The sequence below is a fragment of the Buceros rhinoceros genome, unplaced genomic scaffold, assembly GCF_000710305.1.
Source record: "Buceros rhinoceros silvestris isolate BGI_N320 unplaced genomic scaffold, ASM71030v1 scaffold18328, whole genome shotgun sequence".
Lineage (NCBI taxonomy): Eukaryota > Metazoa > Chordata > Aves > Bucerotiformes > Bucerotidae > Buceros > Buceros rhinoceros.
Genome location: NW_010427625.1, coordinates 27,150 through 53,427, shown reverse-complemented (window position 1 = coordinate 53,427; position 26,278 = coordinate 27,150). Strand labels below are relative to the sequence as shown.

Below are 26,278 nucleotides of genomic sequence, written 5' to 3'. Positions count from 1 at the left end.
TCAGCGTGTACCCATTATCAGTGTTATCTCTGGCTTAGAACATGCTCCTTTGAGGTGAATATGATTTCCAAAACTATACGTTCGATTATTGAAGTCTAACTGACCATTCCTAATTAAGAAACGCAACTGGAATGATTGATGTCTTTGACCACAGCAAGAGAGTGAGAGGAATATATGGATTATCTTAATTTCTGTCTATGCCTGTGATTCCCTGGTTAAGTAGATATAAAAAGCACAGAATACTGTTACCTCTTACTGCTCTGCTGCAGTGCTGCCCTTTAAGGGAAGCTGGCTTCTTAAAATTAACATTGTGTGTCAGTAGTCTAGGGGGGAGCCCAAAACTGGGAGTAGTTGTGGTAGCATCAGCTAGATGTTGAATAAGGGTGATGGCCTCACGGAAATGTTGCAAAATTGAACCAGAACAGTGAAGCAGTTTTGCTTTAACAGGAGCTTAAATCCGTGAAGATGTATGCAGTTGACATCAGGATAGCACTTGATTGATGCACTTAGAAGAAATCTCAGGCACGGTTCAGGTTTGAAAGCATATGTTGAATGGTGACATGGCAAACTGAAACCTGAGCTTTAGATTCCATTTCAGGCTAGGAAAACTGCTACTCTGATTTCAGCCTATTGAGTCACCTTCCTCCGTGTTTTGCCAAAGTTTCCTTCAGCTAAATGAGAGGAGCCAGAAACTGAGATGAGAGATTACTAGTTTAAAAATCAAGCCAAAAGGAAAAAAAAAAAAGGAAAAAATCCTTCAGGGGAAACAATCAGCACCTTTATAGTTGATAAGCAGTTATTAAAATGGAGAAAATAATTGTTTGCCTTGTAACCTTTTCAAGTTGAACTGCTGTTTCCCTTGTACATAATTTCTGGGTAATTACAGGTCAGGATGAAGTAATTAGATGATAAAACTCTGAAAAAGAATAACTTGCCTTTCTATCATGAATTAAAGGAAGAAGACATCATTCCTCAGAAATGAATATTTGGCTTTGTAATCCATTAGTATGACAGATCATATTTCAGATGTCAGACTTGAATTCTGATTTGCCCCCCTCACATTTCCTCCTCTTTTCATTGGTTGTGAAAACAGCTGAAAAGTGAAATCTTGGTTCCTCAAATCTTATCTCAGATTCTGAAAGAAGTCTGTCATGAGTCCTGTCCTTCATCTTAATGTAATGTTTCACAAGCCTGTGTACTCAACTTCATGTTCTTAAAAAAGTGAAATCTTGGTTCCTCAAATCTTATCTCAGATTCTGAAAGAAGTCTGTCATGAGTCCTGTCCTTATTTTAAAGTAATTTTTCAAAAAGCCTGTGTACTCAACTTCATGTTCTTAATACAGAGTACCAGATTAAAAAAAAAAAAAAACAACCAGAAAAAGAGTATCTCTGCATTTCATTACATTCAGGTGTTTTTTTGCTGAATCCACTATGCCTTTAGAGGTCGTGATGAGACAGTAGCAGTCTTTGTCATTCTTTATGTTGGCCTTGAACCTGAGGGAGGAGAATAAATACAGTCTTGCATAACTGGCTGGGATTCATAGTCATCTTGAATTTGAAATGTCATTTATGAAAATCTGACTCATTTCAGTGTCTTAGCACTGTGCTTTTTCTTGCCACTACCCTGGATTCTGCAAGCCTAGTTTTCACTTTCTGCACCTCTGTCCGGTAGCTTCCTGTTAGCTAGCTCTGCCTTCAGAGGTACCTCTAACCAGTAGGAAACCCTGAGCACAGGGGATAAAATGAAATTAAAAGGAACTGAGGATAGGCCACAGTGATGTATGTTTGTTCATATTAAATATATTCTCCTTGGTCATCTCATAAATGAAATTCTTCCCTTATGTACGATGTCTGATTTGAAGTTAAGTGCCTATAAGATGGATGCAGGTCTTTATTTAAAATATCTAATGAGTTCTAATTTATATGATTCAAGTTCTCCCTTCAGTTTTACAGTCTAGCGAAGCTCACTTGGATTAGATTTTTTTTTAAGGAGTGCTCTTTCTAGATTTTTGTATGTAAAATAATTTGTTAATTGAAAAGCATATCATTGTTGAAAAAGACGATTTGGGCCTCTGCATTGAGGAACATTTTGAAAATACCTGTCCTGTGTCTGACCAGTTAAATGCACATTTTAATTCAGTTGTCAACTGCAGAGAGAAAAATCAGAACTAATTTGGAAGTAAGGAAGGTTAGGAAACTGAACTTGAAAAGGCAGGAAGGTTATCTGGAAGCAAAACTAGGTTGGAGAGTGAAATCTGCTAACTCTTAAGCTTTGTTTAACTGGGCCAGAGTTTTAAAGGGCTTTATAGTTAGATGTCTGCCATATGCGTGGTGTTAAAAATTTGCACCGCCTTAGTATTTCATGGCTTCTTTCAAGTGTGAGATGCTATAAAAACTGCTTTCAGTGGAATCTGTTAGTTCATCAATTTTTTTGTGGATTTATTGACAAAAAGTAAATGCTATAAGTAACTTGATGCATTTAAACCACTTTTCTAGATTAAAACAAACAAACAAAAAGCCAAAATAATTCAATTCATCATTCAGATTTCCATTTAGAGTTTGTCATAAATACTTGCAAGCTTATATTTCACTTCACAAAGTAGTAGTTTTGTTTAAACTCAAAGATTTTGTGGCACTGTATGTTAATAAAAATGTCTACTCGGACTTTGTTACTGCAAAAATGTGCCTGCTTAATTTGAAGCATTACTGGTCTGACTGATCGCATGAGAAGTCATTGACCAGTTCAGTGCTACGTTAAACTTGTGGTTTTTGACTATTTACAAATGGTGGAAACGAGGAAATATGAGATGAGTCATTCTCACAGTCATCTTGCCTTCTAGCAACATGCTACTGAGTAAAGCTTATAGTCCAGTTTTCTGTGCTGAACAATAGTGCCTTAAAACTGGTAAGTTAGACTACACAGAGGAATACTGTTTACCAAACCAAGTTATGTACGTGCTCAATGAGGCTTCAGTCAGGACTTCAGATTTCAGGCGTCTTTTTTTTCTCTAGTGGCTGTTTGCAGTGTAGACACCGTATTGTCATATTTAAATAGTCCCTTACTGTATCCCACTTTGCTTAGTTTTATACCTTTACCTGAAGTTACAGTAATGCAAACTGCCAAAGTGGTTATGCCAGGACAGGGATCCCCCAGTGTATCTGTCAGTGGTGTTTCTTGAGATTTTCGATTTTTCAGAACAAGATTGGAAGATGGCAAGCTAAAAAGTGTTACCGAATTAGAAGTACATGAAATTACTGTAATATTATTGAACTTCTCTGTCCACAATTCAGTGTCATTTGGAATAAAGTTGTGTATCCTTGGTGCACAGATCTTAATATTCTAACCCAATTGTTACTGTTTTTCCAAGGTCAGGACTGATTTCTCCACCTTCCCCACTCCTTCCCTGCCCCCGCCCCCCGGCCCCTTGCTTATCTGATATTTTAACATTTTCTCTTAATTATTCCTTATTTAATTTGCATGAGTTATTAGGGCTGGAGGAAATCTCACTCGTAATTGTTTTAACTCTTGCAGATTTATCCATTGACCAGAGTCTTGTTTAGTTTTTTTTTTCCTTAATGTTTTTGGTGCTTAATGTGGTTTGAGAGTCATTCTGCAAAAAGATAGTAGAAAGGAGAACTGTAGAGAAGATTTTTATCAAAACTTGTAACACTCAAAATTTGGCTGATGTTTTTGCAGTTCACATGCAACTTGGAAAGTATGCCCAAGACCAGGTAGTTGTAGTGCAGGATGCATGTGGTCTTTTACATTCTTTGGTTAGTGTAAATACAGTGTGAAGGCTTGCAGTCATGTTTCTCATAGTGTAGACATGCTTTAGGACAGATAACCTTAAGAGCTAATTTGGTTCCCACTCAAAATTATGCATTAGCTAGAACAGCACTTGATTCTGAGGAAAAGTATCGCTTTACCACTGTAATGCTATTGTGTAAAAATGTCGCAGGGCTGATCTCTGACTGATGCAGTGTGTATGCATGTGAAAAATTCCACATGGGATTCTAGTTGGTTTTGGAAGCCTGACTGCATCTTGGTTGAGGCTGATTTATGTATTTCTGTAGCATGTTGGAGTGTAGTACTTACCTTGCTCTACAAAAAATATGAATCCTTGAGTTATCCTTGAGTACTTTTCCCCCCCACTTTCTCATAGTTCCTTCTCTTAATTTTCTTACTGTGCTGCTTTATTATGTCTTTTGCATTTGCTGCTTCTTTGAACCAAATTACTGATCGCCCTTTACGGAGTTGAAAATTACAGAAGCGCTGTAGGTATGGGACTGAAAAGGTATAAATTGCAAGGCCTTAATCAATAGACCAGATACAAACAAGAAGCTCCTTTGATGAAAATGCTGTTATTTCTGTTGACTAGAAGCCGTTTCCTCTCTTCTTATAAATAGGAAGCCCTCGATTAACTTAAAGAATCGAAGAACCACCTCAATAGTTAAACCTCTGAACTGGAAATTGGCAAATGTTTGCTTCTGCTTGGCCTAGCATAGGCTTCACCACTGACTGAATAAGGTGGTGTCTGAAGTTACCAGCTTCACATGGTTGCTTACTAGAAAATGTTCAAATCTGGAACCTCAATGGCGTACTGTTTACAAACCTGAAAATTAGTTGAGATGCTTTTGTGGTATTGGCAAGATGTCAAATGGGAGTAGGAAGGTACTGAGTGGAGTCCTTGGCAACTCCGCTGTGATCGCATGAATTTGTATGTATCTTGAGTTTTCAAAAGCTGTCTTTGCCAAAACTCTGCAAGTGTCAGTGGAAGCTGATCCTGTAGGGAATTTTTTTAAACGCATTTGAAAGTAAGAATTTGCATAGAGTCTTTGGAATTCTCTTTCTCTGAAGGTCTCTTGTAAAAAAATTGCCTTTTTTTTTCCCCCCTTTAATATTTTACATTGCCAGAGGATATGCAATCAGGGCACTGATGTACCCAAGAGCCTTTTGGTGCCTGAAATTCCAGAGAGAAGGCACACAGTACTGCTAGCGTTATTGTAAGGATTACTTTATTTCTGGTAATTCTACAGTGGAGATGAGGTTATTAAAAGTCTTGCTGTGCTTTATTCAGTGCAATCAAATGCTGAACTACATATTGCCATACGCCTTTAAAAGAGACTATTGATTAATCCATCCATTGTGTTTATTTGGATAGATCTGAGGCTGTCAGAAATGTTGTGGAAAGCTTTTGTATTTCACCTGTTGGTTTCCAGTTCTTTGAGATTTTAAGCGGTAGCTGCTTTATGCATATTCATAGGTCTGAACTGTGTTTTCCTGTCCACTTGTCAACTGCATGCCAGTAGCTGGCAGAAAGGAATGGCATTTCATGTACGTGTTTTATTCTGGAGTCTTTTGTTACCCTTAACTGTATGAATGATAAGTGCTGTCTGGGGTAGAACGATGATTGCAAGTTAAATGTGTGAAGGGATGATGATGAATACCAGTAGAAGTTCTATAGCTCAATTTTTCTCCATGTATATTGTATAGTTGATAGTTCCTAAATTTTAATGTTACACTGTTTAGTTTTCTTAGCAGTACTCAGGCACCAGTATCTGACCTTAACTAACAAGATGTTTGCTAGTGTTCTCCTGGTGGAAACAGCTTGGAGTTACCTTTCTTTTAGTTAGTTTCATTGTTTTAGGTAAAACGTGGTGCGCTTTGCAGGCCATGTTTTGAGAGTCTAGCTTTTATCATTTGTTAATTATCTACAGTGTTTGAGTGGAAATAAAGTTAAGTGAAATGCTGAAATGTATTTATTTTAGGCTTAATTTTTGTATTTTTGTTTCTTTCAGAACAAATTCTGCACAACATAAAACAAGAATACAAACGCATACAAAAGAGGAGGCACTTAGAAAATAGCTTCCAGCAGACAGATCCTTGTTGTTCTACTGATGCACAGCCACCTGCATTTCTCCTTGCTGGACCAGCTTTGCCAGGTACCTGCTGTGTGTTTTTTGACTCTGTTTGTGTAAGTTTTCCCTAGTTATTTGGTGGTTTATGTCACATCACCAGTTACTGTTACTTTTTTTGGAAGTAAATTCTGTGTAATTCTGTTATGCATTTTTAGATTCCATTTGAGTAAAAACTTTTGCCTAGTTATCTGGTGTTTTATGGCACCTTCTCACTAGTTCCTAATTTTTTTTGGCAATACTAGCATTGACCCAAAAGATTGTAGCTTCTCATTTTAAGAATCAGTAGGATGCGTTGTTCTCAAGAGACCATCCTGTGTTCCCTGCCGTTGATACTGTAATAGGCTTCTGCAGAGCAACTCTCTCTGCACAAATGTAATGTAATTTTTATATAAAATAGAAGCTTAAAATTGTAACTGCTATGTAAATGGTGTCCACAGCATTTGTGTAAGACGCTTGGTGTTTTGCTACCTGTGCTTATTGTCCATCGTACATGTCTTCCCTTTGGGTGTCCAGTTTCAGTTCAATAGAAAGAAGTAGTGTTCAAATGGCAGAGAAAGGCTTCTCCAAATGTTTTGTAAAGTTCCTTTGATGTAAAAGATGTGAACTGATTATAAAAATGGTTCTGAACTACTTGTAAGTGTAAATTGGTATGCCAAAATATTTAATCTTAGGTACTTCATCTGCAGCATCATCACCACTGAAAAAAGAACAGCCCCTGTTTACTCTAAGACAAGTTGGAATGATCTGTGAGCGTTTGCTGAAAGAACGTGAGGAGAAGATTCGTGAGGAGTATGAAGAAATTTTGACTACAAAACTGGCAGGTATATTATAGTTCAAAATAATGTGTTAGCATGAGTTTGAAAGCTTAACATTTCTCATTTTTGTGTTACGCTGAATTTTTTTTTTTTTTAAACTAATGTGGTTAAGGACTAGGACTGCATACAGGACAGAAAAAAATATGTGTAGTCTCTCTGATAGTTTTTTTTTCTTCTGTGCTGCCTTGGATAGAAGCTGTGACTCCTGGGTATTACTAATCAATGGAAACAGTGGTTTTATTTCAGATAGGACTTTCTCTTGCTATCATGTCTGAATTGACAATTTCCTCCGCTTTTTTTTTTTCCTTTTTTTTGCAAGAAAGACTTTCTATTCTACTGGCTTAAGAGCTCTTTGTGAAGGACTTTTTGGTTTTGTTTTTCCTCTGCTTGGGAACTGACTTCCTTTTTCTGTAATCTGGCAAGATGACAGTACCTAAGATTTTCCTTTCTCTTCCTCATGCTTACCATTACACTGCTGCCAGCGATGTTTGGTGTCTGCGTGAGCATCAGGGGTTCAGCTGCATTTCTGATGCTCTCTGTTAAATTGTTGTATTTCACCATTCAGCTGACACTTTCAGTGCCTGATGCCAAGTTACCTTTTCATAAAGATAATATTAATGTCAGCATTGTAAATATGACCTTTCTTTAGTTGTTGAAGTCCTCTGCTTCTAAGCATCTTGCTAGCATTTGAGCCCCTAAATTCTGGTACATTCAGAGGTAGGTGCCTTCATAGCATGATTTGCTGTTAAATTTATTTAATGTGATGATGATGAACATCTGAGCACGCTCTGTGGCAGAAAACCTGCTTTTGAATACCCATGGCTGCTGTTCTTCCCGCCTGAAACCTCATCAGAATTGAAGTTTGTACATCTTGTCAGGTGTGGGACTAAAACTTCCTATAGGCATGCCCATGCTGAAAGTCCCCAGACTTAGTCAGGGTTGTGGGTTGGCTGTGACAGTATGTCTGTGCAGCTGAGCCTCTCTTCATGTTCTGTGCTTGCTCATCTGCCGTTGCTTTTAAGAATTCGCTGTAGTTAGAAGTTTCCCTTAAATCTACATCTAGTTACAACTATAATTAGAGTCCTAAATACTTAACGTTGCTTTGGACCTAATGTTCCATTTCTATGTTTTTCTTTCTAACCTCCTTCAGATTCACGAATTAGGACTCTGTGGAGCTTTTTTCTTCTTACTTATGTACATTAGGAATTGGGTCATTTTTTGTGTTCTCTTAAATGCATTTCAAATAGCAGTGATGATAATCATTTGAAGACCAGATATATTTACAGTTGTTCCAGGCACTTTCTGAGTACAAATTTGTAATTCTTCCCAAGCAGGACCCCCTCTGGCAAGTTCCTCACATGTGCTCCATCTGTTAGTCCCAAAGGCAACACGTCCTTTGTTGTTTTGGGGAAAAGAGAGGGATGGTTTCTGTTCGGAGGGTTTTGGTTTAGTGAGATGAGTTAGGTTTACTTGTTCTTACGATGGTGGTCACCAGAAGAGCTATTTGAAAGATTGCATTACTGTGTCCCATATATGAGGCCAATAATACATTTTCAGCATTATGAGGGAATTTAGAGAGACTGCCGAAAGAATTCAGAAATTCCTTATGTATGCTAGTTACATTTTTCTGCTGACAGAGTGATGATACCCTTTTCTAAACTTTGTACAGTAAAGTGATACTCATTCTTACAAACCAGTGAAGTCAGTGGAAATGTAACTGGAAATTCTGTAATAAATCTCAATTGAATAGTTTCTTTCAAGTGACTTTAACTGAATGTTTGCATCTCAGATATTTTCCTCACTCCTTTCTGAATTTTCTTGTAGGTAGCTAGGCAGATACTGCCTTTTTTTTTTAGTTCTCTCATGTTCTTTGTGTGCAGAATTGCCTTTCATGCAGAGTGACTGATAAACAGAAAACTCAGATCATTGTAATGCCCAAATTTCCCCTACTGCGGGTTCCCTGAAATCGCTGTGTTAGCATAGCATAAACCTGGGTTTGCAAGATCTTTTGCAGATTTTAAAACCAGAGAAGGAGTTTAAGGGGCTAAGCGAAACTTTAGCTGGGAAGGTTTTCTAGAACCTGTTTGTAGAAAACATCTTTTTATCCTAAAGGTTAAGTCATAGAGTATAGTAGTTGTATTTGCGTCACTTAGCCACCTTTTGACTTTAAATAGCCAGTTAGAACATAACATGATATGGAATGCCAGTGGTTTAGGTATCTTAAAGCATTCACTTGTATTTTCAAACAGTTCAACTGTAGGGTGCTCTTGGATTACTTAACTATCTGAATGCCACAAGAAAGGGGATTTTTAGGAACTCTGGATTCTTTAAATTTCCAAAGTCATAGTTTTAAGAAAGATGATGCTTACAAAACAGCTGTGTATGTTGACTTAAACCTTTAAAGAAGAAAGCTTACAGGTTGGTTTCTGGCCTTTAATACATACTTTTAGGAAAAGTTCCAGTTGCTGATACTTTGGAAATGGTTTCTGGGCAACAGATCTTCCAATCTGCTCTTAAGTGTTATTTTGGTGTTTGGCTAAGATTGTCGTCGCATGGCTGCTGAAAAGGCATCAATCAGAACTGCAGTGAAGCAGTGGTCCTGCCTGTGGGCAGAGGGCAACCGGCTGTGGTGACCCTGGGCCCCTTCAGTCAGGGATGAATGTCCTTAGATCTTTGGGTCAGGTCCGTACTTTGGGCTGCTGCTGCACTACTTGCTGATTACTGATACCCTGTTTACTTCAAAGGTGAAGCTCATCCCTGCAAGAGGATGGGGACTTTAATGGGGCAAACCTGTGGGACTAGGAACCACTACAAATCTAACTGCATTTTTGGTTGAAGATTGCCTTCTTTGACCTTGCCCTTTTTCTCAGAACACCCCACATTGCTGCACATGTATTTTTCCACAAGGGAGGAAGGGGAATGGAGAGGAGCGGCATCTGGTAGATATTACTCTCCTTGTTCAATTTCCTAATTCTGAAAGGTGATATCCTGCTGATGAGTGCAATATGAAAATTGAATAAAATACTGCTAATGTATTTGTATGTATGTGTGGATAGAAAGAATAGTATTTCTGTGAAATAACAATGCTTAGTTCAAAGGCAAATTAATACATTTGATATCTAAATTTCATTCCTGATTACACAGTAGCTATTTTCATGAAATCCACGGTCAACTATATGTCTCCTATCATGTTTACCTTTGGAATTATTCAAGTGCTACTCATTTAGCATTTCATCTGTTGCTTTTGGTTTTCTGGTGGTCACCAAAAAGAATTTCTAACTCTGTAGCAAGTCCCTTTCCTGCACTTCTGTGTTTCCATTTCATTAAATTAATTTTCTTCCATCTGGTAGTGATAGAAGCAGAGAGAAGTTATGTTCCCAGCTCTAGCACTGACCTTAATGCAATGATTGCTTATCTACTCTGCCCCCAGTATGGATCTGTAAAATGGGCACACTTGATTCCTTCAAAATACCGTGTCTGACACTTAGCAGGAGTTAGGTATATTGAGGTCTTTGTGTATGGGCAGCATAATTCTCTTGGAGCATATTACTGTCTTTCCCATTACAGCAGTTTGTAAGGGAAAGTCTTTTAATTAAGGGGACACGTGCTGCATTGTTGGTTTGGGGGGCGAAAAGGAAATGGCAGCAATGAACTGCGTCAAGTCAGTTAAAACTACTGTTAGTGGATGTGTGTTTAACTTACATGATTTGTATGTATAAAAAAATGCCTCAAATACTTTTCTGCTTGAGTTCAACTTGGTCTAATTACTCTTCTAATGCTTCATGCTTGCAGAACAATATGACGCATTCGTGAAGTTCACGCATGATCAAATCATGCGACGATATGGAGAACAGCCTGCCAGTTGTGAGTATCTTTTTATTCTGGTTCCTGCAGCAGCCTTAAATTACTCAACATCCAGTAATTTAAATAGCCATTGTTTGTTGCTAAGCTTCAGCTAGGCCCCCAAGTTAAAATACTTTAAATTAGTAATACAGAAGACCAAGGTTGAAAGAGGATGCAGCTTTCGTTTAAAACATCCCATAACACGCTGGTTTTTTATTTTTGAAGCAGGTTTTGATAGTGCCATAGCAGGCAATAGATTGAGCTGGCATTGGTTTACTCCATCATTAACTCTTTTTTTTTTTTCCTCTTTCCAGATGTTTCATGAATTACACTTTCTGCGTTATGTGGGCTGCCCTATACACCCTGTTCTATTGCTGCAAGCTGTCCCCGTAAAGACTTGCAGCAATGCCATATTTTTTCCCCCTGTGAACACAGGTTATTTCAAGCTTTTGTCAGTGGCAACCACTCTTATGCAGCAACTGGTTTTGGAGTGCTCCCTGATGTACCACCTGGATGTGGACCTTTGCTACTTGTAATAATACCAGTGGCCTCATTCGCTGTATCATTACAATTTGGCTTCTTATGTTAATAAGTTTGAAAAAGTAAAGGATTAAAGCTGGTGTTCTAGAAGTTGCCCTTCACTGGTTGTGTAAATAAAAATGTAGAATGACACTTCTGACTGAAGTTAGTGTGGTTTTCATAACTGTGCACTACAACAAAGCTGTAATCACAGTTAAGTTAGAATGTAATCCCAGGACAATTTTAAGCAAATAGCCCACAGTACTGCCTGTGAAATAGTGAAGGAGGGCATTTCTGTATTCCATGACTTTTTGGGGGGTTAAGAATGGGTTTATATGATTTCTCATTTTTGTAGTTTTTATTTATTCTATCAGTCTTTAACAAATGTTTATTGCTGCAATTTTTCAGTGTATCATTGTTTTACTGCCCTTGTAGTACTGGAATTTAGTTGGAAGAATAAAACATTTACTTCTAATCTGTTTGTTTTTAATATGCAGGTGGAACTTTTGCTGTGTGTGAATAAACTTAAATCTGAGTGTTTAAATGAAAACTTCATTTACTAGCAATAGTGGCTGAGTCAGAATTTTAGATCAGGAGAAGGAGGCGGTTGAAAATCTCAGATAATTCTTAAGAGGTGAAGAAATCTTCCATAGATGGGCTGCATTGTCTCCTGTTGTGGAAGCATGTTTGCTACAGAACTGACAAGAAACTTTAACTTGCTGCAGCTGACTCCAACAGCTGCGCTTGTCTGCCTTCAGATTTAAATGGCATGTCAAAGGAGATCTGTTCGTACGACAGAGCGGGCACTTGCACCACAAGCTGGAACTACATAGGTATTGGAAGAGCTAAAAGTGTGCAATCTTTGTGTTCGGGGTCAAGGAGTTTGTTGTTGGGTGCATTCAGCTGGTTCCAGACTGCTGTATCAGTGCTGGCTGCTGCTGTCTGGGCAGTTGTGAGTCTCAGTGTGGATTACTCAAAAGCTGCCACATGGCAGGTCCAGATCTGTGTGCCATGGGGTAGAAGTACTGCTTACCAAATGACTTGGGTTATCTGCTTTAGGGACTTAAAAGCAGTTTTCGAGTAATCCTTTGATTATAAACTGTTGTCTTCTCGTAACTTGCTGTCAGTTTCTGTGTAAGTGGAAGTCTGTTGCGTAACAGGTCCCCATTCATTTCAGATTCAGTTGAAATGTAATTGAAACTTCAGCTGGTAGATGCACTCATTCATGAGCTCATGCTGAAGCTCATGATGTCAGAGGAGCCATGTGACGAGCTCTAGTTCTTTTATTCACTGAACTTTTATTCACTTCGTAGTGAGATTACAGCTTCAGAATTAGGCATATGGCCACAGAATCAGCGTATTTTATGTGCACTTTCCTGACATCTGTCTTACCTAAATAGCTGGATTCTTTTCACTGTATTTCCAGAATCTCAGAAATGAGAAAGCTTTGCTAGACACTACCCTCTTGGGTCTTCTGGAACTGAAGATAAGAAGAAAACCATCAAGGGCTGTAATTGTAATTTTTGCTGTCTGCCTCGGGGTTCTCAGTCCCTCTCCTTCCTGCTCCTCTTTTTTTGACCTCGTTAGTTACTTTCACAGGATAGGAAAACTGCTACTTCCAGGTGGACCACTACCCAAATTGCAGTGTCCCGATAGATCTCCTGTGTTCTAGAAGATCCTTGTTCTGCCTTGATAGAAATGTGTGTATGGCTAACTGAACTGATAATCTGAGATAGGAGTAGAACTAAGATACCAGCGTGATCGTTTCTGTGCCTCAGCTTATCTTTTCCTTTGGGATATTGCTACTATAAACAAGAAGTGATGTCACGTTAGCACCCAGCCACTCCTGTGCTACTCCAAATTAACGCATAATAAGCAGTCTTCTGGCAGATGAAATGCAGTGCCACCATGGGTGCTTAGCATCACAGCCGTGGTATGCTTAGTTTGTGCCTGTTTTGAAAACAAGGTCGCATTCTTTGAAATTTTTCATTTTTTAACCTGCGGCTTGTTCTGTCTTGAACTTCAAACTGGCTCCTTTTCCTCTTCTCAGTGCCAGTATCTGATGTGATGAGTTTCATGTGAAAGGCTTGTTCTAACAGGTGACTTACTCTTTAGCAGGAAAATGGTTGGCTTCTTGATAACTGTTGAAAAAATTAGGAAAATTGGGGTGCTGTGAGGAACAGTCTGGTGCTTAAAAACAAAACTGCTTTGAAGAGCCTTTTCAAAGGCTCTTTTTTTGAGTAGAGTAGAAACGGGCAAGATTCAATGACTACTGAATTCTTGGCACTGCGTTTTGTGGTGGCGCATTTGGAGTGTTTTTGCAATTTGTATGTCACAGCAGCGTATCCAAAACCCAGGCAAGCTGAGGACAGTTGACTGCACCTGACAGTGAAAAAGGTCTTGGTTAACCTGTTTTTAAGGTCGTGATCTGTAAATTACTTTCAAGCAGATCTCAGTTACTGTGTACTTAAAAAGCAGTACGTACCTCCTGACTTGATTTTTTTTGTGTCTGTATTTGAAAGTGTATAACCGTAAGATTGTTTAGCGTCTTTCAAGATTGAAAAGGAAGGACATTTCATGCAGCCTTGCGTGCTGATGATGAGATCTGCCCGTGTGCTCTTCTACAGCCAGGCCATTGGTAGATTGTGGCTAGAAACTGTGTTTTGAGAAGGCTCTCTCCACTCGTGAGTTGGGAATGATTTAGCTCGATGATTGCACAGTGGGGAGGAAAACAACAAGGCTGGTGAAATATTAAGAGTTCATGCTCGGGTTGTGAACCAGTGCTTGTGACCTTTGCCTTGGAAGCCATTATCCGAGATGAAGAATGTGAGGATGAATGTTTAGCTTTTACAGGCACCTGGCTTATTCCTGTATTTTACTGCTGTTGTACGCTACAAGATTAAGGAAAAATTACCAGCTTTGTGTGGAAACCAGTAGTGCAGCAGCCTAAAGACATTCCGAAGGACAGCATCTGCAACAGTAGAGAAAAGTGGTAAACTACTGAACAAGAGTTAACTTAGGTGCAGCTCTGACTTTCGGCAGTAGTTCTGTTGATGTGGCTCCTGAAGAATACAGTTACTAGTCCAGAGGTGAGGCTTTACGTAGCTACAGAGCTAGTACCATAATACAAACATTTTTTGTCCTGTTTGCCTTCAACGAACACTGCAGACAGAGGTGGTTTCCTAGAGTATCTGCAGAACGTGTGACTGCTATGCAGACAGTTCTAGAAACGTAACATTTTAAAATTACATACACCTCTGCTGTTGAAATCTCGTGTGTGTGTATTCCAGCTAAGGCAGGTGAGGGTGTTGGAATATTGACAACAAAAAGTAGTAAGGTAAGTTATGTGAGGGGAACCAAATGTCAGATTCATACTCTATAGCCCGATGATCTGCAGACAGAAAGCCTGGTGCTATTAACTCTTGGAACCAGAATTTCATCAAAGGAAGAAAAGGGCAAGGTGCTTTTTCATACCTGTGGTATCTCTGCTGTTCCTGATGCTGGTTGAGAATTCGGGGATGTTAAGCTCGCTCCAGGCAGCTAGGACTCTGCCTACAAAGTCCAGCCTCTGAAGAAAGGAAAACTCAATGAAATCTGACTAGTTTTGTTTAGTGTTTTCAACTGTTCAACCCTCATAACCTCCTTGCTGAAGAAAATGAAGTTACACAGAACTTCCTACACAATTTTAGTCAAGTATTTTCCCTTTATACATCTCACAGTTTGGAAGTGCCAAGTACTGCATTAAAGATTTGATCCTGAGCAGCTGTATGTAGCATAGCAAACATGGGACTTCCGGCTTCAAAACTGATGTTACTAATTTTTGTTTTAATGTCATGTTGCCTGCACATCTGGGGATTAAAAGCCACACATGGTTGAGGCTTGCTTTTCTTTACTTCCAAATATTTTACTCTCCAGAGGTGTGAAAGTTAGATGGTGTGGGTTTATCTTGCATCAGGTGAGGTTAGGGGAGGCCGCAGGCAGAGGACTGCTGTGCGGAGCACTCTGCTGCATGTCCTCTTGCAGATCAGTGAGACGTTCGGCTCTTTTGCTGCTCCTTTCCATTTGTCCAGTGTAGTTGCTGTTTCCTACCTAAATTTCTCTTTCCAGTGCTGCTTCGAAACCTTGCACATAAAAACCACCACAATAAAGGTACCCAAGCTGGGTCTCTGGAGCGAAGAACAGTGGAATGTTTGCTCCTGTGTCTTGGTGGAAGAGAGAAAACTCTTCCAACTGCTCCACTGAGATCCTAAAATCTCTTGCTGTGAGTTTTATCATTACATCTCCCAAGTTGTATGTTTAGGCAGCAGAAAGGCTGATAAAGCTCCCTGTCCTCCTCAGCCGCTTCATTTGCCTGGCAACATTTAGAACCTGGCCCTCCCCTAAGTACAGCAGGAAGTGTTACCGTGTCTGCAATTAGCAGTTGGAAAATGCATGGCTCCTCTCCGAGGGTGTTTAAAACAAGCCTAGCCTATGTGACATTCCTGGTAAACAGCCTGGGAAGTTACAGGTTTTCGTAATGGGACTTGACCCCCTCCTAGTACAGACCTGGTTTAGGCGAGTGATTCCATCTCCAGGGATCCAGCTGCAACCAAGGGCAGCACCTGGATTCTAGTGATGGCTGAACGCAGGCACTAAGAGCAGCTCCCAAGTGCCTCAGAGAAGGCAAGGGAAGTCTGTAATCCTCTCGCACAGAACTGAGGCAGCCTGGGATTTTTTTGGAGGAGAATACAAATCTTTACAGTAAAGTAAGTAATCACTATTCAACTTCTAAGTAGGCTGGGAGGGACAAAGTCTCTAAGCCCTAACTACAGCCCTTTTCCTGAGTGCTAAGACTGACCTGAAGGCTCCACCCATGTTGCTGAAATGCATGTGCCATGGCCCTCAGGACAGTTCACTGGTGTAGAGCAGACACGCATGCTGGTGTGGAGGGAAACGCAGCTTTTCCCATGGTTTCCAAGGCTTTTTCTATGGTTGGAAAACACGGGATGCTGACATCAGCATATTTGCTCCCCAGATGTGAATCTGAGGGACACTGAAGCTTAATGCAGCAAGATCTGCACTGTAGCCTCTGAGTGCCAAAGAAAAAAGACTGGGCTGGTTAGAACATACCCACTAATAGTCTGATTACTCTGGTTACTCTGATACCTGGAATCAAGTGTAGGTTTTTCTTAACTTCAGCTTCTTGAGGACCAGAACTCCAGTTCCTTTTTGAAGATGAAGTGGTTATAATCTGGTCCAGCAGCTCAGAGTGCACCCTGGGCTTGTGCAGGGCCAAGGGCCTGAGAAGGTTCTTTGACAGAAGATCTGACAGATGAGCAGTGTTTTAACATGCTCAGCCAGTTATTACTGTCATACAGCAGTTTCCTTTGCTTGTGTACAGTGCAAATCCTCAGCAAAGAGAAAAAAGTGTGTTTGAGGTGTGGATTTTACATCCTCCCTCTAACACACGAGGGCCATATTCTCATTTAGTTTTGCTAACGGGAACTTGTGTCAGCGTAAAGTCAGCTAGTGCCAACCATCTTCACTAGGAGAAGGGAATGATGCAATGTTTGCTTTTGCACTTCTCAAAGAGCAAAAATTTGTGTTTAGAAGTTACTCTGTCCTTTTCATGAAGGAGTTTTTAGGGGGTTAGGACCAGCTTAGGTTTGAAGAACAGGCAGCAGAGGCTGAATGTGGAAGCTTACTGTTTTTTTTTTGCATAATGGTTTTATTTATTTTTTCATCTGTAGTTCAAGGATCTGGAAGGCATTTTATAACGATGACTCAAATCCCATCAGCTTATAGGCAAGTTGATAATTCTGCCTCATCACTTCTGTAGCTTACACAGCCAGTGTTGTCCTTGTGGCTTGCTAGCCTGAATTGTATCAGTATAGCGTTAAATACCACACATCAAAGACGACTAGAACTGACACAACAGTGCAGTTTTTGGAACATGAACACCAGTGGAGCAGTACGTTACCCAGGGCTGTTAAAAACAACACTGCTATTCAAGCCTGTCCAGGCACTCAGAACGTATCTATCTCACAACAGTCAGGCAGCGTTGACTTTGACTCGAATGCAAAGTAAGCCAGGGCTGGTTTAGAGGGAACGCAGCCCTTGCACACTGTTAGAACAGGTTTATTAAGATCTCGGTGGCATGTTAACAGCCTCCCCATGTCAGCCTTGCCACGTGGTCGGTTTTCTGCTTGCTAGGCTTTATGAAGCCTAGGAGTTCCAGTTCGGAAACAGCTCGAATAAAACGAGCACTGGACGCTTCAGTGAAGGAAACTTGAATACAGTTTTAATGACACGTATTGATGGAGACACTGTTCTCTCTAGGAGGAGATGACGCGTAAGTCACAGTAAGCTCAGATGACACAAAATGATTGGAAATAAGGGCAGAGCATGATTTGCCTACAGAAGCAAAAATCTTGAGTCTAATCAGGATGTCTTTTGCTTCGTGCAATGTGTCAACAAAGGAGGAGTTCCTTCCCCCACTAAGAGAAGCTTAAAGCCTACAAAGATACTAATTTCACAGTCGCTCAGAAGGAAGAAGTTATACTTCCATGCCTCTTGACAAAAAAATGGGAAGATGGGTAATTTTCTTTTTGAGGTTTCATAAAGCAACACCACCTATAACTTTCTTGCTGCCTTCCCGACACACAGCTTTATATCCTTGACATCCTTATCTCTAAACAGAGAATTTAGTTTTTTGTTAATTACCAGTGGAGCTTGTAAAAAAGGAAAGGCCTTACATTAAAGGAAAGCTAGGCGTAGTAGTAGAGCATGTCAATACTCCTCCTGTAGTTAAGCCTCCTTCTGCACAACTCTTCATCTCTTCTCTGTGACTGCACAACTGCTGTAGCCATGAGTTTTGGTTCTAATGTTCATCCTTTAAATACTGTGTGAGAACTAAAATTCTCAATGCCGCGGTACCAGAACTCATGGCTGCTACAGCGACACTACTTTTGTAAGCCTTTTCTCTGCTAATGCTTGTGTCTTCCTCGTAATAAACTACTGCCTCTATTTCTCCGTCTGCTCCCCAGGTCACAGCTATCCCATCACCTGGTCCCCAGTAATGCTCTCTCCTATACAGCAGCTGTACCACCTCTCAGATGAGCACTGTTTTACGGACTGTTGGTTGTGTTTCAGACCCAAGCAGCTCCTATGGACAAAAGCGGCTCTCTCACCTCACCACCCCTAGCCCAACTATTTCAGCTGATTTATTTCTGTGACATTTTCAGTACATTAAGGCTGTTTGAACTAGTCACCTGATTTTTTCTGGAAGTAGTTATCAGCGCATGATAGCTGTACTTTAAAAATCCTGGTTCATTAATCCTATAAGCATTTGAATATCAAACTTGAGAGAAATGAGAAAGGATACTGGATAATATCATCCACCTCATCTGAGGAAGCTGCATCTGCATTTGGTCCCTCCGCTGCCATCACCACAGTTGAGAAAGCCTAGAAGGGGAAAAGCAGCACAGATTTAAAACATTTCGTAGACAGCTGAAGCTGCAGATAAAATAACAAGCTCTGAGCTGATGACTATCACTCAGGAGGAATGAGATCTTAGAATAGTAACTCATGAGAATGTCAGTTCAGCAGCAATCAAAAGAGCAAGCAAGGTTACGTATTACCACAGCAGAAACACTGAATGAAAGACATTGCTGTGTGAACTCATGTGCCTGTCTTTTAAATCCTCATATGGTTCTGGTCCTGGAACCATTCTCAGAAAAAAATACAGAACTGAAAAACATTCTCAATGTGGGACTGCTTAAGCATTCTGGAAAAATGAAGTGGATGGCAAGTTGGCTGTGAAGAAATCTGTAAAACTGAGGGACAGCAAGAGGCTGGGTAGGCATCTTTTGTCCACTTTCATTTCCAATAGACAAACAAGGGAGCAGCAAACAAAACATACTCAGAAGTTAAAAGTCCTCTGCACTGCATGGAGTAACCTACAGAATTTCTTGCCAGAGAATGCTGAGATTGATTGCCAAGAAGTTGTACTGGTAATGTAATCCAGGTAGGTTTAGGAAATACAGAGAAGCCATTCCAGTTTAGGAAACTTTAGAGCTAAAACATGTGTTGGCTAGGGAACATTTGGAGAATGTATTGTATTAATATATATTCTCTTGTTATACTCCTTCTGCGTTTGGTCACAGTATGAGACAGGGTATCAGGCTACAAGGACCTTTGCTCTTCCCTAGCACAAGCATCCTCTCCAAGGGCCCCACACTTGCCAACCCGCAGCACTTGCCTGTTTCTATAAAAGTGTCACAGAATACCTAAAACCAAAGGGGGGAAAAAAGTAGCTTTGTGAAGCTTAAAATCTGATCTGTGCCAAGCATAAAGCAGAAGCAAAAGATTTTCATCATAGTGCAATAATGCTGAATAAATAAATGATTCACAGTAGTCACAGGAAGACCGTGGGCTGGTGATGGGAGTCACTGTGTGTTCTTGCACAGGAGGGCCTGAGGTAGGCCATGATTTAAGCTGTCAGCAGAGCACTAAAGAAAAGCAGATGTGGCATAAAGATAAAACACAAAGTGTTTGCTTTGTCACATACCTCTAACCAATCAGCGAGATTGATTAATCTGCCACACTCCAAATGAAGCCTATACACTATGCATATGTCCGGGGCTTTATTAGAAATGCCTCCTCCATCACTTTTCAAAGCTTGATTCTGATTAAAAAAAAAAAAAAAAAAAAAAAAAAAAAAAAAAAAAAAAAAAAAAAAAAAAAAAAAGCAGTAACATTGATCAGTTTTTAATCTTGAACAGTCTCTAGAGCTGGATATAACATTATTTAAAGAAATTCACATACTAGGTATTTAAACGCAATGTTTACTGTTTGTGTGTTTAATGGCAAGTTGATGGCACAAAGAAAGAAAAACAAAACCCCATGAAAATAAGAAAACATACAATTTAAAAAACCCCAACTACTTCAGTACTGGTGTTCTTTCCATAATTCTGTACACTTAGAGAGCCTCCACTCTTATGAGCAAGTACCTGATTGGGCTTTCCCCAATTCTTTCGCTAGTCCTGTTTACATATCAGAGTGAAATAGTCTGTTCTATGGATTCAGGAAAAGTCATGATTTATGTCAGACAGTACCATTCAGAAAAGTGTCCCTCCCCCCCCGCAAGGGAAGAAGTCTTAGTATAGATCTATCACATGTACTAAAAAGCAAAATTGTTTCTCTCATCTCGGAGATGAAACAATCTTGAAATCTTTCTGGCTTGAAACTCAGCACCTATAAAGGCAAAAGTCTGATTTGTCACCAACTATTCTGTGTGTCAGGAAATTCAGGTTATCAGCACTGAACCATTTAATGGAGAAGTAAAAAAGCCACGTGAGCCAGAAGCAAAAGTCTCTCGAGAGTTGCAGAAACTTTCAATATTTCTTATCAGTTCATGATTTTCCCCCCAGTTTTCAGTTTCATGTACACTAAGAAGCCAGCTCTCTTAACGTGAAAACAACCGCTTGATCACTCCTCAGTCCAACAGAAATTTTTACTAAAATGCTTTTATATGCTAGTAAAATACACGAGTTACTTTTGGGAAGTCGATAAATGCCCTAGCACCTTCATAAAAAAATGCTTTTCAAGATAGGAGAGAAGGTAGGACAAAGAATGTAACTTTGCTCAGGAATCTCTAGCTTACTTTTCATAGATCTCGATCCCTGCAATTCGTGAGACAGATTCAGTTCAGATCCTAGCTCTTGGAAGAAACGTCACAATTTCCAGAAAGCCTAACAATTTTCAATGTTATCCATTCTGTACAAGGAACACAAAAGTTGCAGATATGTCTATCAGTTCAGTCCAGATGGTCTCCAGCTAAATTAAAAGTAACATGGCGAAACCCTCCAAGTGTTACAATCCAGACATTGATTTACCAGACTGTACTTCAGAAGCGTCCCACAGTAATTTCAAACACTACTGTTACTAACCGGCACCGGTGCAGTTACACCTTCTGGCTGATCTATTGGCTCACCGCTGCCCAGAGGGATAACGTTACGCCTTTCTCTTTTCCCCTCTGCTACTTCACCTAACTCTACAGCTTCCCAGCACTCACCCACGTGCCAGCCCTGGCGTTGCCGGACACTTTGTGTTGATTTTCTAATCTTAAGGCCAGAACATTTACCACAATCAAGAGAGGATGCAACTTGAGGAGCAACTGCACTCTCCTGTGACAGGTTCATCTGTATAAAGTAGTATCTGGCTGGATCCCATGCAAGTGCCGAGAATGATGCAGGGAAGATATTACTGATTGGCACCACAGGGTCTCTGTCAGCACCTGCAAGGATGCAGCCTCACTTGTGATAACTAGGCCAAGTCTTTAGAGCACAGCAGGAAGGAGCTGCAGCTGGTGCAGGGAGAAACCTCAGCTTCCTGAGGCGGCAGCACGCATGTTATCACCAAGAAGAACTAACTAGACTGACAAGCAGGAAGCTGCCCTAGAACAAGCAGCCAGTTGTGAAAACACATATACAGCAGAGAGGTGCTGTTTCAGAAAGCGTATGGGAGCGGGAGCAACGCAGAACACTGTTGATGAGGGTTTTCTCTTGCTTCTCCCTACCCTCAAAGGCTAGACAGAAGACAGACTCATACCTTGGCCTGGAATGAACCTTATGTCCATCCTTCCCAAGGACCAAATGGTAGTATCCCTTCCCTGATACAGGAGCTTAATTACAAGTCGAGGACTTCCATTTCATAGCAATCAAAGTTATCATCATGTGTAACAGGGCTTGAGATCAAAGTGAAAAATCGCCCTTCTTACCCAAGGTCAAGAACAAAACTTGAATGACCATCTAAACCCCTGGAAGATCCAAGATCAGATTTCCCTGGGCTGACAATACCAAGCAGTGCTTTGCTGGTGCTCCAAGGTAAAACTTGTTGAATTTTCAAGGGATCAGCAAAAAAGAATTACTTTTTGGATGGGTTTTTTGTTTGTTTTTGGGTTTTTTCCAGGATAAGCATGATCCTTGGTACACATTTTGCTAAATAAATAACTTATCTGGATTCCTCTAAGAAATGCATCACGTATTAATCACTTGCTGGTACTCCACTGAAGCAGATCCTTTTTTGTCCTAGCCTTCTGGAAGGAACAGCTCTAGGGAACTTTGCTCTAGTCATGGCCCAGGAAACTACAAGCCATGCAGAAGTCAAGGATACAGTTAAGGAAAAAATATTTCTTTTGACTCCCATGGATTAAAATGCTAAGCAAGGTACTCAGCCAATACTGTTGCTGTTAGAAACTATGCCAAGCCTTCACAATCTACTTGGAAAACACCGGAAATACGCTAAAGTATGTCAAAGAACAAAGGACTTTAAATCCTGTCAACACATCAAAGAGAATACTTACTAGAAACATCAATAGGTAGATTTTGCTGTCTCTCTGAATCTGTATTTTCACAGGTTTTCTAAAAATATAAATTACTGGGGTTCCTATTAGGTTTCTCTGATGTTGGCCCACTTGCCAACTACTGTTTTCACAAATAAGCTCTTTAAGTGCTTTTAGAAATAACTCCTGCACTCAGCAAAACTGACAACCCTCATTCAAACAGAGGCACAGTGCCAACAAACCCAGTACCAACTGGGTTGTAGATTTCAAAGACTGATCTTTATTTATGACTCCTGATAACTGTTGGCTTTGACTCAAGGAACGTATGATCACTCAGATACAGCCACAACCAATGTTTTTTTCAAAACTGTAATCTCATTTTAAAGGGAAATGTTAGGGCATCAAGGACAAAAAGAAATGTTCACTCCTTTTCCAAATCCCACTCTATTTCTTTCTTTTGGTCATCATGTGAATTTGATTTATGAAAGAAGTAGAAAAGGACAGAGTTAACTAAAAGAATCAATAAAAATTCTTTTCTTGGACTTGAAAAAGACAGGATGTCAATACACAACAGATAAATGTAACAAGAAAAACAAAGGACTCCTTTAAATATGCTATACTTAAGCTATTGTTAATGTCATCACTCTGCCTGAACAGAGCCTTCACCTTACAGCAAGTCTACGGAGGGAGGACTAAGCACCAGCCCCGTAAAGAAAAGTGGAAAGAGCCACAGACACTGCCTTTTTCCCCATGCACAGTCATCCCGTTTGCAATGGAGGCCAAAATTACTTTTCTGCTACATTTACAGGAGAAAAATATCATTACTAGAACAGACTCTGGAAAGTGGATTCCCCATATAGAAGTCTTTCCATAATTAGTTTCTTTATTTCAGCCAGACAGACTCCCTAGCTCTTTGCAAACAGTTCCCAGCTGCTTATCAACGCTAACTTGCAGATTCTTTCCAAAACAGCTGAATCTATGCCAAGCTTCGTGAAACAGCAAAACTAAGCTGTACACATCATCCTCATGTGTAGCCTTCAGAACCTACTCCAGCACCACAAACGACTCGCTTGTTTCTTACCTTCAGGTAGCAGTATGGGTTATTTAAAGCTGTATGAAGTGCAATTCTCGGGGCAGCATTCAAGTGCTCACGGAGAACACTGGCTGTGTTGAAATACACTATCTCATGCAGAGTCTTATGGTCTGCAGGAACAAGGTAATTTCTGAAAAAGGAACGTAAGGGATGGGGGAAGGAGGGGAGATACAAGCTTTACCTTAAGGGAAACAACAGCAGTCTGCTGCAATCAGAGACTACAAGAACATGGGTTTCCCAACTAGTACTGACAAATCTCTGAAAAAACAAGGTGAACAGTGCTGAAATCAACTTTTAATCAGGGAAGTCCGTTATTATGAACTCTACGTCTAATATACTTAGTGTAGAACTCCAGCTGAGCTGCAGACAAATTCAAAAGTAAGGGCAGCAGCTAAAATGCTAAGACCAGTCACGTACTCCACTCCACAGATCTTGCTTATCAATCTTAAGGCCTCCTGGTGAGTCTCTGCTCATCTTTGTCTTCATATTTGAAGCTTTTTTCTTGGCATATTCATACTTCTGTTAGCTGCCCTGCCTCTCCCCCAAGGCTCTATAATTGACAAGTGCCTTCATCTCTTTCCCAACCCCTTTCACATTTTGTGCGACACAGCTGCCTCTAAAACCCTATCTGCTATGCCTTGCTCACCAAAACAGTTCCCAAAATGAAGAGGGTGTCACACTTGACACCTATACAGTTTCATAAGTAGAACAGATCAGCAAAGATTAGGGTAAAAACTCTTGACCTTATTTTGCCACATATACCCAGTCCTCCCTCAACTTTTTTCTGTAGCCAAAATAAGTTGGTTAATTCATGTGCCAATTACTTCTACTAATCTATGGAAAAGAGAATTTTAAAAAAATTATTACTTTTAGAGCTCTCATCAAAGAAAGAAGAGGAAGGAAATAAAAGTGTGATTCATACCACAGGGACCAAGACACAACTCTGACAAGATTTAACAAGTTAGCAAAATTTCTGTTGCAACTTATGGTGCAAACTAATGCAGAAATATAAAACATGAAAGCTCACCTTACAAGACTGTCTATATAGTCAACAACTTCAAAACGAAGCATTTCAAACTTTGTCAGTTTCTTAGACCGCCTTGATTCCTTCAACTCCAACAAAGTCTTTAAAAAACAAGTGGTGCATAAACTACATGGGAGGTAGTTATTCTCTGGAGAACACAATCTATATTTTTAACACGTACAATTAACTTCTGTTGGCATGTCTTCACTGATGAGTTTCAAAGTGTGATCGTGCAGTTATTTTTATTTAGGCCAGTGTATTTAGTCTCAAACCGGTAGGAGTTTGGGAAATTCAAAGAAATAGGTGTTAGGCAGAATGTGTAATTTACAAGTAAGAAGAAACCCCCTAATTTGCATTTTAAAATCCTACTTTATGACAGATACTTTCTATAATTTTCTATGCATCAGGTGGGCCTGACATGCATAGTCGGTACTTATTTTTAAGAAGAATTACTTACACAAGAGCTTTACTCTTACAATACCTTTACTTACACAACACCTTTACTCAGAGCTCCAGCAAGCTGGGAAAAACTAACCATGGACAATTACATCTTAAAAGATTCAGTTAAGGAACTCGTCAGCAAAGCCTACGCAGGCCTAACCTTCTGAAGATGATAAAGGTCTGTCTTCTTCTGGAGCTCCTTTTGTGACGATACGGACACATCTCGTTCTTGGAAAGCTTCTGCTACTAGAACAAAACTAATGTTTGATACGGGGAGTAAACTTTTCCTGACTACCTATATATAAACCCTCTAACCCAAGCAATCTGGGAAGTGTTCAGTTATTTATTCACATAGACCCAAACACAGGCAGCTTTTGAGTCTTGCACCTTATAAAGGATTCTTAAAAATAGGAGTCTGTAGTGCAGCTTTAACCAGCAGTAATTAAATAACTGAAGCAATTCAGCCCTGAGCAAAGATCCAGCACAAGCATTGCACATCACTTGAATTCCGCTTACGTCATCCTAGGTCATGCTCTGAACATTTGTAAATTGACAGATTAATACTAGGTACTACTGATGCTTTAGGACTGTTCAAAAAGCCACACACTGCATGTTTCTTCCTTCTTGTACAAAAAAACACTAAGAAATGACTTCTCCCTACTTAACCCAGAAACTGCAACCAAAGCGGCCACCCAAAACCATGCTAGGGTACTTCATTGTTCAGTTTTCTTCTCATCTTAATTTGAAACAATATTTTGTTTTCATAGCCACGTAGTTTGTTGAACAGCTGCACCAATGATTTTTAGGTAAAAACAAAGCAAACACTCCCAAAACACAATCAATGCCAGGACAATCAAGATCACACCAAAAGGTAAGTAGATTTCTTCCCTTACTTATGAAGATGGTGATACAATGGAGATTCCACCTACAGGTCACAGGTGAAGCTCAAATCAGAAGTGACAACCACGAATAGATAAAAGCTTTCTGGTGACCTATATAGAACGAGTTGGTACTTCCCACTGCGCTCTGTATTAAAGTTGAACACTTCAAAACACTTCACTATTACACCAGTTTGTTTTGAGAATTTTTGTATCAAATCCTTCAGCTCAAAATAGACTGAGCATAAGGGTATTTTGTTTCCTTAAGCGTCATGTTTTTATTTTTTCCAGTTCATTAGGAAGTCGGAGGATGGACTTTGTTGTTGTTAAAAAAAAAAAAAGTTTGGACTATCCTTTCACTCTGAGGGCTCTGTGGGAGATTTGGGTATGTAGCATTATTGGCAGGCCTCTAAAAACTCCTGC

General features: G+C 39.9%; 2 protein-coding genes across 2 annotated transcripts in view; one reads left to right on the top strand and one right to left on the bottom strand.

Moving 5' to 3' along the window:
* Nucleotides 1-5,799: 5,799 nt before the first annotated feature.
* On the top strand, nt 5,800-11,571 carry AKIRIN2 (akirin 2; the record flags this gene model as incomplete). Its single annotated transcript, XM_010141983.1, has 4 exons — nt 5,800-5,943; nt 6,591-6,740; nt 10,527-10,598; nt 10,892-11,571. Coding segments are annotated over 4 exons (377 nt in total), but the record flags the coding sequence as incomplete, so codon positions are not given.
* A 5,633-nt stretch (nt 11,572-17,204) lies between these two features.
* The window catches only part of ORC3 (origin recognition complex, subunit 3), a 31,662-nt gene continuing 22,588 nt past the window's right edge, over nt 17,205-26,278 (bottom strand). Inside the window, exons 13-18 of the mRNA XM_010141982.1 lie at nt 25,138-25,217; nt 24,540-24,637; nt 23,501-23,642; nt 19,645-19,761; nt 18,460-18,539; nt 17,205-17,341 (exon numbers count right to left, since the gene is read on the bottom strand). Coding sequence (XP_010140284.1) covers nt 17,236-17,341; nt 18,460-18,539; nt 19,645-19,761; nt 23,501-23,642; nt 24,540-24,637; nt 25,138-25,217 — 623 coding nt within the window. The 3' untranslated portion in view covers nt 17,205-17,235. The remainder of the gene's footprint in view (nt 17,342-18,459; nt 18,540-19,644; nt 19,762-23,500; nt 23,643-24,539; nt 24,638-25,137; nt 25,218-26,278) is intronic.